The sequence below is a fragment of the Dermacentor albipictus genome, chromosome 4, assembly GCF_038994185.2.
Source record: "Dermacentor albipictus isolate Rhodes 1998 colony chromosome 4, USDA_Dalb.pri_finalv2, whole genome shotgun sequence".
Lineage (NCBI taxonomy): Eukaryota > Metazoa > Arthropoda > Arachnida > Ixodida > Ixodidae > Dermacentor > Dermacentor albipictus.
The window spans coordinates 167,411,647-167,427,097 of NC_091824.1; the positions used below are offsets into that span (position 1 = coordinate 167,411,647).

Here is a 15,451-nt window from a genome sequence, read left to right on the forward strand (position 1 = left end):
CGTTCGCGGCATTTGCATGCGTTTTATAATAATAATAATAATAATAATAATAATAATAATAATAATAATAATAATAATAATAATAATAATAATAATAATAATAATAATAATAATAATAATAATAATAATAATAATAATGTAGTAAGACGGCACACTTCAGAATCATGCAATTATCTTCATTATTTGAACAAGTATTGCTCACGGAGCACATCTTTCCCCAATGAGGCCGCAGTTACAACTGAGTACCAAATCCTCGATAGCAGTGAAATTGTTTGGTTCATACAGGTTCGGTATGTATGTCTGTCATGCAGTGGCCTGGACAACGTGTCAAGTCTGATGTGCGTGCAGATACTAAAGCGGTTGGCCTCTATGGGACACACTGTCATCTGCTCTATACACGCACCCAGTGCCAAGATCTTCTCTTACTTTGACATGGTGAGATGAATCTTTAATCATAGCACGCTGTCATTTACCATACATTCTAGATGTCTTCTTTGATAAACAGGCCTGTCAGGTCAAATGTTACATCTAAAAATGTACGTCTGCGGGCTTGTCGTCGTCCACGAGGGAGGCTGCGACACAGTTTCAGGGGCCATCGCTGTAATTGTCTGAGACATTTCCAGCACTTAGGAAATAAGAAGAAACACCTGGGAATGAGACAGAAAAGATGACAGGAGGAAGGACGCGAGCTTCCTAAGCATCCTTGATAGCCCTTTCGTGATTTCTGCGTCATTCTAAGGTACATGCCTTGCGTATTTCACGCACAGCTTTGGGGAAATCTGACTTCTCAAATATTTAGTTCTTACTAGTCGTCATAGGACTGTTATGCAATGATTTGATCATTTGAGCGCTAGCTACAATAAAGGGCAAATAGACACCTCTTGTTCGATGAAACCTCAGTACAATAAACCATACATTTACAGTAAAGGAGCAATGCACAATAGGTTGTCTCGTGTTATTTTGTGAACGCATTTGTTGTAATGTTTCCAGACTGCAATAAGCAACTAACTTGACACAAGCCATATTCGCACGAGAAGCAGCGTTATGCTAAAGTTGCTGCGTCAGAGATACAGGTGAACCCTACGTGTCGCTAATAACTCATACTTTTCTCTTCACAGCTGTACATGGTTTCTGCGGGGCGTTGCATCTACAACGGCGAAGTGGATGGCCTGCTAGGCTTTCTGACGAGGCATGGTCTGCAGTGTCCACAGTTCCACAACCCTGCCGACTACAGTGAGTCGCACAAACGAAAAGAGAAATGAGTCAATTTGTAATATAGTCACAATGCACGGTAGCCAGCGTCCACACATGACGTTTCTGGCTCTAATTTTGTAAGGTAATTGATAATTGAGAACTAAAATTGAGAACAATTTATGGGGCAAATATGCACAAATAAAGCACTGGATACATCTGTCAGTTACTTTTTTGGGTAAGATTCGTAGACTTCTGAGAAACTTAGTTGAAGCAGCTACATCAGCGAGGTAAACCTTTCTTCCCTTTAGGTCAAAATTTTGTTTCGTAGCATGCGGGCTAACGGAAAGGAGAGCTTATTTGACGACGAAAGTAGTGTACTTGCGTAAATTACAAGATCAGGTGCTTCATGATAATACCTGCGATAGAATGAAAAAGCTCTGCGTCTGTTTTCCGACGTTCTTTTTCGTCACCCTTTTGAGCACAGTTTCAGTATGTAAGTAGGGAGAGCGCATGTTTATTGCAGTGCTGATCTAACGTTGCTTTTCTCTGCAGTTAGCGAAGTGGCGTCCGGCGACTACGGTGACTACCGCGACGTGCTGAGCCGCGAGTTCGAGCTTCCGTTGCCGGACGGCAGCGCTGCCGCTAAAGGCACGATGACGAAGTACGGCGGGCTCATCATGACCAGCGAGGTGCGTCGAGCGGTCCTTGTTCGACGGTGGCCGTCGTACACTGCGAGCCCCTTAACTATTTGTCAGTATTACACGAAGGGAACACATTTGTCCTACTAGTAAGCTGTTCGTAACAGGCATACGTAGCCGCACCAGAAGGGATAAAAAAGATGGCGAGGTCAAGAATATGCTCAGCCAGGAGGCCTGAGCCGGCCACGAAGATTCGGTCTGGGGCAAGTTCCTATAGCCCTGACAAATATTTCTTCCTGGCTCTCCTCCTGCTCCTCCTTTATCAATGTTGCTCGCACTGGCCGTTCTGTTCTTGTGTTGTGGCGACCGTGTTGTCTGTACATACGATACCATTGCTGGCGAGCTTAATTAACCTACAAAGGTAAATAATGAAAATTGATAATGTGCTGCATGCGCTAGTTTACTAAATGAGGGGCATGTGCCCGTGAATGTTGAAGTCATGTACGTCGAACGTGCCCGCACGTATGTAGCACACATTCAAGAGGACGCTTTAGCTCGGCTTCACCTCTTATAATCAAAATACAACACAGCAACGATCCCTTTGGTCGAGTGTCGGATTTCAGCAAACTTTACCGCATTTCAGACAGAAAGTTAACTTCTACAGACCGCTCGTCATCCGATTTTGATTTAGCTCCTCGAAATTTTTGCAAGGTTTGCCAATAGTTGGTACCAAGCGATCGAGTAACCCGATAACTCTTAACGCAGCGCGTCCCATACGCTAATGACTACTAGCTTCCGACAACAGGGCATTGGCTCGAGAGACTTCAAAGGCAGACAAATATTATTTAGGTGATTTCACCAGTGGATCTGAATTAAAGTTGTCGAATGTATGTTGAAAGCTGTACGAAGGCTGTCAAACGTAAGCCAGAGGCAACCGGAGGCGACCAGAACGCTATCGAAAACATGAATAGGGGAGTACCGCTGTGGCAGGCGTACGAAAATTCAAAAGGCTATCACCGGTCTATTCTATCGCATGACGAGGCGAGCAAGTCGAGCTTTGTTTGTTCTTTTCGTGGCGGATGTCAGCGCTTTCAAGAAATTGCTGAATATGTTAACAGCGCACTCGTTTAGACAATGTGCACATTTCTTCTAAATCGTATTATTATGGCTCAATTGCTTTGATTTGTCAGCCTTTGTATTACGTGAAGTAGGCATAGTTTAGCACATTCAGCAAACATAAAGACGGGTGGTAAGCAATGTAATTTTCATGTTCAAGTAATAATTCCGCTAGTGAACTTAGACTCGCCAGGGCTTAACGTCATGTTTTTCACGTGTTTCAATGAGAGAGAAAGCGTTTTTTCAAAGCCTTTTTTTCTCCTACAGGAATTAATGTTTTCTGTAAGGAAATAATGGCGATGAACTAATTAGAAACTTATCATGCACCCTCGTCCAGACTTTCTGGAAACTAGTAAAGGTTAAAAATAAGGTTGAGTCTGCGTCAGTTGTTTCTTTCCAGCGTTCCTTAGGTTGTGCTCACAGGTGTGGACAACATAATATTTATTCCTCCCGTCTTGTTCTTTCTTCTTTAAATCTACAGCAAAAGGCTGAGGCAAACCGGATGTACTCTTTCAAAGTCAACCAGTTTCATCAATTCCGGATTCTCCTGAAGAGGTGCTGGCTCTCGGTGTTCCGTAACAAGGTCTGTGTTTTATTTATTCTATGATCAAATATTTGCTTTCTTGTTACCGTGCATTGAGTGACGTCTTTTTTTAATATAAATTACACAACACCCGCAAGTGTGCAACTTCATTAACGCAGGATCAACAAACATGAAAGCCTTAAAATGCGACATTGTTGTGACAAAATTAATTTTTCACTTTCCACAAACCCCGTACTCACGGAAAATAAAATAGATATATTGAATTTTAGCCACTGAAACACTTTAGGTCTCAAAAGACTGTTGCATCGCTCCCCCTCGCTTTCTCCAAAAAGAAGAAGAAAAAAAGAAAAAATAAGAAAAAAAAATGGAGTGCCATTCCACTCTGTGAAGGTGAATGACCAGCGAAGCTGTTTAGCGCACGACACATAGGTGACTCAGAACATTGAACAAAGGTACGAACATATTTATTGTCCTAAGCTGCGGTGACCGTGGTAATACAGGTATGTACGCACATCCGCGTATCACCTCTGTTATTAAATGTGTCCGTCGCGCCGCGTAATGGCTCGTAACCCTTTAAAGGGCCCCTCACCAGGTCCCACAGCAAATTTTGGTTATACACTGGAAGTTGTTACGTGTCCTCTAGGGAGCGTTCTGCCGTAAAAATTTTTCAAATCGGCTCATTAATAGCCGCGATAGAAATATTTCAATGCCGTGAACCCATGATTTCAGCAGGCGAGCTCCACTGCCATACCAGACACTCTCCACTCGCCCCGTCTAGCCTCCGTAAGCGAAATTCCTTCCCTGTGTTCTCTCACACCGAACCTCGACGATCGCGTGAAGCATACGTCATGGGCCCCGCCTTCATTCTTTTTTTTCTCCTCGCTTTCATGAGGCGCGGCGCTCCTCTGCTGACGGCGTTACGTGCGAGCTGTTGCGATTGCCTCGTTTCGCGCCGCACACGATTTTGCGCGCTGTGCACGAGGACATCTCACTAGCGGTATAAGCATGGTATAAGTCTGTGCTACACGAATACTGAGGCAGACACAAGCGGATCACAGAGCATGATCCCACGCTGGAACATGGTAGAAAATGGCATAGTTGCGGTGTCAGCGCGCGCGACTGCCCGACGTAGCAACAAGCAGACGAAACGGAAGTACCTCTCTCTAGATGCGGTGTGAAGTAAAACAAAAACATGCAGACATTCGGTTTGTGTGTTTTGTTATTTCTCTAAGCTTTAATTCATCTCTTCTAGCAGCATATTTTTTGAAGTCACGTGTCACCACGAGCGACGTCACAGCGCGAACACGTGAACGTGGGCGCATTATAGTAGGATACAACTTATAAAAAACAGCAGTTGGCAACCAGGGCACACGGACTGCGCGGGGTTGTTACTCCGCCAGCCAATCACAGGAGCGAACAAAATCGTCGTCATGCGACCATTTCAAAATGGCGTCGTACTTGATACGCCCGGTGCGTCTGCTGTTCATGAAGAGTATTTTCGTCGGCGGAAGCGATGAGGTGTGCAACAGACACGGACAAATTGCATGAAGTCTGAGCATTTCACTCTTCAAAAGTCCGCGGTACAGTTATTTTCACTGCTGACCCCGTTTTACTCATGAAACTTCACTGCCAAATGAAGTGAAACTTGACAATAAATAGCTGCAGCGAAGCATGCCTTTTATTTCAGTTAAATAAATAATTAGGCTTTCACCGTTCCACTATAATAGACGGGTGAACACGTACAAAATTATGCTCTTTTAATTTTACTTTCGTGGTAACCACCTCATTTAGGAAACAGGAAAAGTTTGAAGTACGAACTATTTGCAGCCTCGCGGAGGAACACTGCCTGGCGGTTATGAGGCCGTGGGCTGGGCTTCACTGCAAAATTGACTTGTATGCGACTATAGCACATGTACGTCATCCCCCGGCTTGGAGCGCGGCGGCCGCGAGGAGAAGGGAAAACGGCGTTCAGTTAGAAATTTCAGATCTTTCGGCGGTGCGTAGCGATGTAGTACTTTGCAGACACGATCGTTATCGCGCATTGTATGCTCTGCGCTTGTCAGCTCAATATGGCCAGACCTGGTAAGGGTCCCTCCAAGCAGTGGCTCATACCCTCGTAAACGCGGCCTCCCTATTACGACGACAGAAAAGTGACATTCTACGCTGGAACGACGAGCGGCAGCAGAACCATTGCTGCTGATGATAGTTTTTTTGCACGACGGAACCAGCTGTGGAAGAAGACGACGACGAACGCGCGAGCAGTGGAACTAGCATGTTTGCGCGGTTGGCGCCGAAAAATTTTTACCAGTCCTTTTTGAAAAAAGTTGTACAAAACATTTTTTTTTTCAAATACATCTGTTCTTACCTGTGTACTTAGGACCTATTTGGGTGCTACGTGTGACAAAGGTAGTTCAAGGGCACGTTACAGGTCCTCGAGCCAACGGGGGTATGTGCCATGGAGCTTAGACCTTTTCTGCACTGTTGCCTACACTTTCTTCCATATCTTAACCATAGACAGCTTCGCTGTAAAAAGAAGCTCTATATATACAAAGTCAAATGCGGTAGACAAGTCTTCAAAATTTGTTTTAGTCCTTCTCTTCTGCAAGATGACGTTACACTTAATGTCAGACATTTGGGAAAGCATTATAAAATATGGTGAGGACTATAAGGCAGCGTTCATCGTCTGCTATTCAACCTAACCTTTGAGTGCAGCTGATGCGTTTTTTTTTGTAGTTTCCAAAAAGAGCTGGTCATCTACTGTACCACGTACAAATGATGCACGGGGACTGTTGCTGCTAAAATATGTTTAGCTGAAAACACGTGCGAAACTATCGCTCCTTATTTCATTATGCTTATAAATGAATTAATTATTATTCTTCATAATCTTCTTGCTTGGAAAGGACGTTGCGCATTGGAGAGGCTGATATTTTTTCAGCGCGCCAGACTAATCCATGCACCGTCGGTTGCTCACATGATGTTTAAACAGTTCGGGCGCCAGCTTAGCCCCTTGTAGACGTGACCAGAGGGCAAATTTTATCATGTTATCGAGGGATGCCGCATCTCAAGCAAGACATACAGGTTTATTATAACATTATCTGTTAATGAGTCCTAATGAAACGAACCGAGATTCACAGCTGTTGATGCCTCAGCCTAGGCTAACACAACGCGTCGCTAGTGAGTAGGTAACAAAGCAAAGCAAAGAGACATTTGCACTGCACTAAAATATTAGATTATAACAGCTCCCCTCTGTCGACGAAGCTCACAGTTTCGTCAGTAAAGGGCAGAATAGGAATTGCCGCTGTGTGCAAGGAGTTCAAATTAAAGCATATACGTGTACAATGAATGACATTTAAAGTGCGCGTGTACTTAAATAGCATACTGTAGTGTGACGTCATCATGCCATCACCCAGTTAATGATAATCATGTTATCATCATCATCATCATCAACATCATCACTATCTGACTACTTTTTGAGCGCCCATGACTCACGACAAAAAAGATATATTTCTTTTCGATAGTGAAGAGGCTGATGAGTGGAGTGGCGACTATATTCTCGCTGAATTCGGTAGCTCCGATCAGAAAAGGAGAAGCAAAAAAAAATTAAATTATGGGATATTATAAGCTTGATTGCGCAACATTTGGACGACACACACAGAAGAGAAACACACACCACAGAGCGCTTTCTCTTCTGTGTGTGTCGTCCAAATGTTGCGCAATGAAGCATCTAATATGCTATACCAACACGCCCAGTCCTCAACCTTGGTAAAATGGGGTTTTACGTGCCAAAACCACTTTATGATTATGAGGCACGCCGTAGTGGAGGACTCCGGAAATTTCGACCACCTGGGATTCTTTGACGCTCACCTAAATCTAAGTACATGGGTGTTCTCGCATTTCGCCCCCATCGAAATGCAGCCGCCGTGGCAGGGATTCGATCCCGCGACCTTGCGGCACGTATAGGTGAGGTTACTGCCTCGCCAGGCTTTAGGGCTGTTCAATAATAAGAATACGTCGCTGTTGGTGGGAGATGAATCAGGGTCCATCAGTGCTATAGCCTAGTTCTCTAACTATCAGACAACAGAGACATGTATAAAACGAGTTACTATGCACTCTCCTACCCACGTGACAACTATAACGCTTAGAGAAGGACGGCACGTGAGAGAGCGTATAACTGAAGCGGGGCCCTACTGTCACATTAAAGAAAACACAGCTTATGTTTACGACGCCAAAACGTTTGTTGCGTCAATCCATCAAGCATGCAGGATGGAGTATAGACGCTGAGCACACGACGCGGCGCGGATGAACAGATATTGAGAGGTGTCCCGTCTTCCTATTGGGTAAAATGTATTGTGGCTTCCACAGTGCTGCAAGGAACTACTGAGGTAGAGTATAGTTGTGGGGTACATTTGCCGCCATAAGTGAATATACCAGATTGAAAGAAACCTGCGATGCGAACGCAGTTCTAACATACATACGAGTTCTAGATACGACATTTGCAGTGACAAAGTAAAATTTTCGTCAAATTCCAATAAACATCCACAGTTTTTCTGGAGGTTTTGATCATATGGCGATGGGTTACAATGCAAAGTTATATCACTCTGTGGGTAGATCTTGACCCCGGGGAAGACAAGCGTTCGCAATGTCGTCGTGCGAGTAAGCAAATAGCTGTGACCTCTCATCATGTGCTGTCGCGTGAGAGCTTTAGGTCGTCTAAAGGTTTGCACAATGAAAGAACACAATTACACAATGAAACAACAAACACTATCTAAATGCCTACACTGCAACAAATACACGCCTTCAGGGGCACGCTTCCTTTAATGCAGCTTTCTGTTAATACAGATTTCGTGTGACAGGCTAACCGTCTTCGTGGGCCGATTCCGAAGATAGTGCAGTCTAAAGCCGCATGGTGTTACGGTATCTCCATGCTGTGGTGGTACCTTGCGGTACCGCATGGTGGAACGGTGGTTGGGGAACGTTCTCGCGTTCATTCCTCGTGACAGGTAGCGTCTTGAGACGCTGATCTGCGACCAGAGACGTTCGCGGACGCTGCACGGAGTTCAGAACTGGTCTTTGAGGAAATGGCGCTCGAAGTAACACTTGGCTTCCGCATACGGGTAAGGCATGGTGGCAGGGGAGAGCAAACTGTAACACGTTGTGCCACTGAGTGCCACAAATAACCACCTCTCAAAACAGGATACACGCATACTTGGATAACTACCGGTGTTGCTCCTTCATAAGTTTGTGTTTTTGTGACATAGACGCTATTGTTACATACAAAACATTAAACTGTGTACAGTGCAGCCACATGTTTTTCCACGTGATCGATAGATCTGTTGATTGCATTTTCTTGGGTGCAGGTGGCCACTCCCTTGCGGCTTGTGGCATATGTGGGCTTCGCGCTGATGCTTGTCATACTGTACTACGACATTGGCAACAAGGCGAGCACGGTCACCCACAACGCCACAATGTTCTTCTCCATGTGCTGCATCTGCGTCTTCCAGACCATCCTGCCCGCCGTCATAGTCTGTGAGTCCGGGCACGTGCGCAAGAACGAAATATTGGGTAGCTTCGCTCGCCACGCTGCGCGACTGCCATTGTAGATCTATTGTTTTAGACCGAAAACGAGGGGAAAAAAAGACACTTTCCGTGTTTGGCTTTGAAATTCGGATATAATAAAATAATGGGCCGACTTCTTTGATCATTCCACTTCTTCACATTTTTTTTCATTTTTACAGTTCCCGTAAACATCTCAGTATTGATGAGAGAGCAAAGGAATTGCTGGTACAGCCTCAAAGTTTTCTACCTGGCGAACTATGTCACGGAGATTCCGTTTCTGGTGAGTGATGACGTGCTGCATGAAACATCCGAAGTTGCTCGTCGTGCAGCTTACGCTACGGGGAAGTGTATCAACTAAAGTTGCACCAAGAGCGACTTGCGACGAGTTACCCATCTAGTTAAGCATGCGGCACTGAGGCTGTTTGCATAGTTAACAATCTGCAGAGCTTCAGGGGTAACAATTTGTACCGCAACCGAAAAGTGCCATACTGCACATTAGGTCTCACTGTATAGAGTGCGAAAGCTAGTTTATTAGTGATCATACATTACGTGCAATCGTGCAACGCAAATGATTCATTTCATTTATTTGGCAATTTGTTGGAACAATGATATAAAGGAATATGGACAAGATTACTAGCTTGACCTACTTGCCAGTTTGCAAACTGACATCTTCGACTAAGCATTAACAAATAGTACTGCCTGGAACCCATTTGAATTTGTCTTCTAAGATCATGCATATGTAGATGCCTTCGAACTGTCTTGCAAGGCTCATAATGGGTGTTGGGGCGTGGGCGTGTGCGGTAGCAGCTAGGATGGCAGATTCTACCGGTTCCAGCCGCTCAGTCTACGTACTTTGAGGTCGTAGAGTGAGCTGTGAACTCACATGTGGCGTAATCCGATTCCGCCAAGCCATGGCACGCTCACCCGCGGGATAGAATAATGGCTTGTTCTGTCACATGAATCCAGCCTAAGGACAGAGCTGCCTGATAGACGTGATATAGGGGTCTTGTGAGGTAGGCTCAGATCCCTGTTGTCATGACCACATCGCTGTGCCCTCTTCGCTTGGACTCTTTCCGAGTGCAGGTGATACCGAACGCTGTGCTGATCGCCATTGTGTACTATCCGACGGGACAACCGAAAGAGCTATGGCGTGTGGCAGGCGTCATGCTCTTCTGCGTCCAGATATGCGCCGTGTCGCAGGCAATGGGGCTCATCGTGTCTGCAGTGTCCAAGCTACAGGTGAGACGGCAGGTTGCCTAGCAAGCCCTCTATAAAACGAGTGCGAATCAGAGAGGACGAGTTACTTTTTGGTTTTGTTTACTGAGCTCGTGGCGTGATCCTTTACTATCAATGCCTTCGCGCTGCTCAGCCATGAGTGCTTTTTTGAATTGATCGCTTTCGGAGATATCACTTTCCGTGGACGCTGATTGGCTATACAATGGGTGGAGCTGCCGTCGCTCCAGTGAGTCTTCACTCCAGACTGCACGTTACGCGAAAGTGAAATTAACCCGAAAATGATCAATCGAGAATACGCCGGGGCTACAAAATTGTGCCTTCCATGAAATACTATTTGTCTACTGCTGTAATTTTTCCGCATTTACACGAAGGGAGACTATAGTAAAATAGGACGACGCAGGGAAGCAAGTGGACGATATGTGTCATCTATGACTGGTATTAAGTTTTACAAATGAAATGTTGCTAACATGCAGAAAGCACCCAATGCTGTCCGTAATTAGCAAGCGGTCGCTGCAGATGCGGAAGTTTTAGACAGGCAAGTGTTTCTTTCTTCTGGTGCCGGAAGCGAACATTTCTTGATATATCACCGTCGTTGAAATTCAGAAAAAACAGATCTGGGCATGGAAATGCTATAACAGCTGATCGACGATCACTGGAGCTAGAGAAGGCATAGCAAAACAGGAAGAAATGATCTCTAATCGACGATTTGAAGGTGTAGTCGGACAGCGACGCTGTATGCAACCAGACCGATTACCCATTGCGACGTTGGTTGAAATTATTCAAGTGGCGACATTCACATGTACTTTACCTAATTATTAGCCTAAGAGGTTTCCACAGCCTGCGACTTGACTTGCGTCGCTACTTCGTGCATCTACAAGAAGTGTTTCAGAGAGAAGAGAAATTCCCCGTGCCTCGTAAGCGGTGCTCTATAGGAGACTCACTCTTCGTGGCCTTCCCATAGCACAGTAACACAACGCATATCAGCCTGTAGGCGGGTTTTCCTTTTACGTAGGGAAGTGTAGTTACGTCAATTCATGGTTCGTATGCTATACAGTCAATCCACCGTCGCCGCAGCAGCCTGCGCAACAGTAATCTTTACCGGGAAACGTATGCGGCGAGGAGCGCTATGTGCTTCGCATTGCATGTAGGTGCAGGAGTGCCTTATCATCAGTTATGTAGTTCGGATGCTTGTTTTGAGATTGTTCTTTATTAAAACGTGTACTGTTCGGTATGTTGTATGCGTGATTTCAAAGAATGTATGCACTGTTCGCTTCACTTTGCTGAGTACTTGTGGCCTCTGCCTTACGGGACTATGAACTATTGTATTTGAGGGTATGAGTCATAGAAGGTGGTAGTTTTCTGTGGACGTTACACCACGGAAGAAATACCGGGATCTTATAGCCACAGACAGCTTCTCTGTAAAAAGCGTAATCGGTGCTGACAGAGAACAAAATATAGCGGTGGTGTTAGGAACTCTTAAGTGGTACATGATGGAAGCCATTATTATTGTAAGGCACGGATGGGTGACATTTGTCCTGCAGTGCACTTGCTTGAATATGGTGAATATGGTGACCACATTAGGGGCTGTCGTATCTCACGAACGTTTTCTACTCGTCGTTCAAGGTACATTGCTTTGTTTCACAGAAATTTCTTTCTTGCATATCGCACAGACGGCGGTGTTCCTGGCCCTGCCTATCGTGTCGCCGGCTTTCTTCTTCTGCGGCTTCTTCGTGCCGGCCCACCTGATGTCGCGGTACGCGCGCTGGTTAACGGATATCTCGTACATCTACTACGGCTACAACGGACTACTGCTGTCGGTGTACGGCTATGGCCGCCCAACTCTTGAATGCGACCAGTTCATCTGCCTCTATGAGGACCCCGCACAGTTCCTCGAGTTCGTCGGTGCAGCGGACAAGAAGTTTTATGTGTTGGTGCTTGCGCTGCTTGCTTACGAAGCCATATGCAGGACCATCGCCTTTATCCTGCTCAAGATCAGGTTAGCTAGAAAAGAGTGAAGCGTTTCAGTTCGAGCGGCTGCGAGATGACCTCTCATGTGTGTGTGCGCGCGCCCGCATATGTACGGTATGGTGTGCGAACGTTGGGCATTTGGCTCTGTTTTTCGTTTTAGCTCCAGCCGCTTGCAAGCGGAAAGCATGGTGACTCGTACGGAACTGGCACCTTTCAGTGCATTCCGCGGCAAAATAGGCGCTGTTGAGGAAGCTAAGTGAGCCGACGCGCCGGAGTGGTGTGCCGACCATTGGCGGTTGGCGGTCGAGACTACAACAATGCAACTTAATGCGGCTCTCGACGTAGTGAAACGGATACCGCTCAGAGCGATATACGGCTGCGACGCCACATGCAGTCTCGTCGCCTGTGTCCTGCTGAAGATCGTAATAGGCCGGAATGAGTGCAGTTGTCGATTTGCACGTTTGCGAAGTTGCTTGTGCGCGTGCGCAGATTTTTATGTGACGGCGAGTGGAATTTTATTTTTTTTCTTATTTGAGCTGCATCAGTTTTACCACAGCCTGTGCAGGTGACATAAAACTTAAAAACATGTGGCACATTTGTTCATCTTCGCATAAGACAGCATGATAGACCATTTGGGTGGATTTTCGTAAGAGTAAGGGACGATGACACGCATGCACATTTTGTTTGTGCGATTGGCATCCTTTGCGAACTACTCCCATGAGGGTGTGTATCTAAGCTCTTTGACCCAGTGACCCCAGTTGTCTGCTAGCTTGGGCCACACAGTATGTACTGGCTGTTGTCTTGTCGAGTAGACAACATGGGCCACAGGGTATGTGACCGAATAGACAACTCGCTGCTGGCTGCTGTCTGGCCTAGTTGACAACGAGGATAGCTGGGTATGTGCCCGAACACACAACTTCGGCACCGCGTTTGTGATACTGGTAAGCGCCCATTCTTGGTCAATCCCGCAATATGAATGGGCCGAGGTGACACAAGGGGCATGTATCATTAAACATACTGAAGCGGCAGCACCCCATCCGCAACAGAGACCTCCACTTCGAGCGCGGCCGCTTGGTGGATAGCCATTGCAAGTAAGTTGCGGCCGGGAAAGTAGAGATATTACGAAAAAAAGTTCAGCGGGAGTGCAGCGATTACAACAAGGCATATACTGTCGTGGTATCACTTAGAATTGCGGTAGGCAGCGAGATTGCCAATTAGCGTTACTGCGGTGGCAATCCGGTGTGTCGCTACATTGCTTTAATGCTAGTCGCATTATCGTCGACATTCAGCATGGGATGAGTTTGCTTTATCTGAAAATTTCTGAGTTTCAATTTTATTTGCGTTCAGATGTCCCAATGCTTTATATCGGAATGGCGGATCTATGTGTGAACGAAGAAGGCAGCAGTGACGACATTCTTTCGTCTTGGACTACACTTGCAAGCGATGCAGCTTGTGGTTCCTGCCAATTTCTCTAACCTGGCTCCTTTGGCACTTACTTTGGTTTTTGTACGCTGACTATAGGTAGCGTCAAAGGAGACCCTTTAGCCACTTAATTAGGAATAACAACACATCAAAACACTCCAAAATATTTTAATGTAGCATACGGTCAAAGTTTTCTAGTCCTAAACGAGCGGCGCATATGTGCCGGTCCACCCAACGGCAGTAGTCTTTTTGGTTACTTGATTGCCTACAAGCGTCAGTACTTCCAGGCGACTCTGAAGCTGCGGCGTAGGCAGAGGTCAGGTGGCACACCCAGGCCCGTGGCCCCCTCCCCGAAATTTCTACGTTAGTACGGGGCCTTCCTAGCCCCCCCTCCCCATTTTTCCCCTTCCCGGTCAAGTGGGTGGCCTCTCCCCTTTTCCCTTTTTTACTAAAAAGTATTTTTTACTACGTCATTAGGCTGAAGACACAGTTTTGTATACCAGAGTTGTAATGTGCCTGCTTTTGTACGCACGTACGACAGAGGCGTATAATTTACTGGAGTTGCGAATAAGCATTTTTATTTTTGATTATTTTGGCAGTTAAAAAAGAAAGGGGGTCGCATTGTCGAAGCACTTGTAAACAGTCTTATTTTCTTTATACGATGCACACCATAGGGTACGCAGAGAAACGGCATCAACGTAAAAGTTTTCCTCTAAACGTCTCCATCGACAGACATCGCACAATCTTGAGCCGCATGTCAAATATGACGTCGTCCTTGCGTTGGAGATAATGTTTGTAGGACAACGTATGAGAGGCCATTCTGGCTGATGACGTTTTGATTTGGTTTGTGGAGTTTCAAAAAAATGTTTTGGCAATGAACGCTTTGTGCAAATAGTAAAGCACAACAGAATAAGGTCTTTCACCGAGAGCCGAAAAGGACGAGCTCTGCAGTCGCAATCATCCTATGGCAACCGCTGCTAAGCACAGCGTGGGAGTTCTACCGCTTAATCGATGACAGCTTAAGAATCCAATACACGCTCCAACCACAAAAGGACAGTGCACCTGCCCTACACCTCGGGAAGAGAGGCGAGCCAGCTGGAGTTCGCTCAAAGTTTGATGACTTTCGTTTGCTAACGTGACTGCTAGACTAATTGGAAAATAAAAGCTCGTTGTGCAGGCTTTAGTATTACGTTTGGTTGAACACTGATATCACGGTTGCCTGTAAAAGTTGCCAAGATCTTCAGGTTTCATCGTAAAACCAGTGACACAAAGACAGATCTGTACGGAGAAACGGACATTTTAAACAAGGTAATATTGCTTGACGTCGCGGAAATGAACTAACCTAGTTTGATGGTGCGCGCCTACGGGTGCCTACATGTGCCTACGGGTGAATAATTTTTTTTTGCCATCTATGCAAATTGTGTTTGAGTTAGATAGTGTACATATAAGCTTACATTCTTACGTTGTCACCGACCATAGGCATGATGAACAAAGTTTGAAAAGGACTCGCCAAGGGCGGGCTAAACCATTGGAAATGCTGTAAGTGAGCTCCACACCACAGCGATAGAGCAGCGAGAAACTGAAGATTGCAACGCGACGCTTAAGCCACGTGTTGATCTAGTCGTACACTATGCGCCTTTATTTGAAGCGTCATTAAGCGTACTAAAGCTTACACGAGTGATGGGTGCTAAAGCATAGAGAAGATTTCACATACGTCTCAGCGCACAGACTTTGCGAACCTAATCTTGCACCACGGCGGACCACATGTACTCCTTCG

At 45.8% G+C, this 15,451-nt stretch overlaps 1 protein-coding gene across 1 annotated transcript in view; it reads left to right on the plus strand.

Annotated features, from left to right (window-relative positions):
* The window catches only part of LOC135910056 (ATP-binding cassette sub-family G member 1-like), a 53,295-nt gene extending 40,450 nt beyond the window's left edge, over window positions 1-12,845 (plus strand). Inside the window, exons 6-13 of the mRNA XM_065442014.2 lie at window positions 312-435; window positions 1,119-1,233; window positions 1,747-1,883; window positions 3,430-3,531; window positions 8,850-9,018; window positions 9,228-9,328; window positions 10,132-10,287; window positions 11,955-12,845. Of these exons, the coding sequence (XP_065298086.1) occupies window positions 312-435; window positions 1,119-1,233; window positions 1,747-1,883; window positions 3,430-3,531; window positions 8,850-9,018; window positions 9,228-9,328; window positions 10,132-10,287; window positions 11,955-12,299 (1,249 nt within the window). The 3' untranslated portion in view covers window positions 12,300-12,845. The remainder of the gene's footprint in view (window positions 1-311; window positions 436-1,118; window positions 1,234-1,746; window positions 1,884-3,429; window positions 3,532-8,849; window positions 9,019-9,227; window positions 9,329-10,131; window positions 10,288-11,954) is intronic.
* Window positions 12,846-15,451: the final 2,606 nt, after the last annotated feature.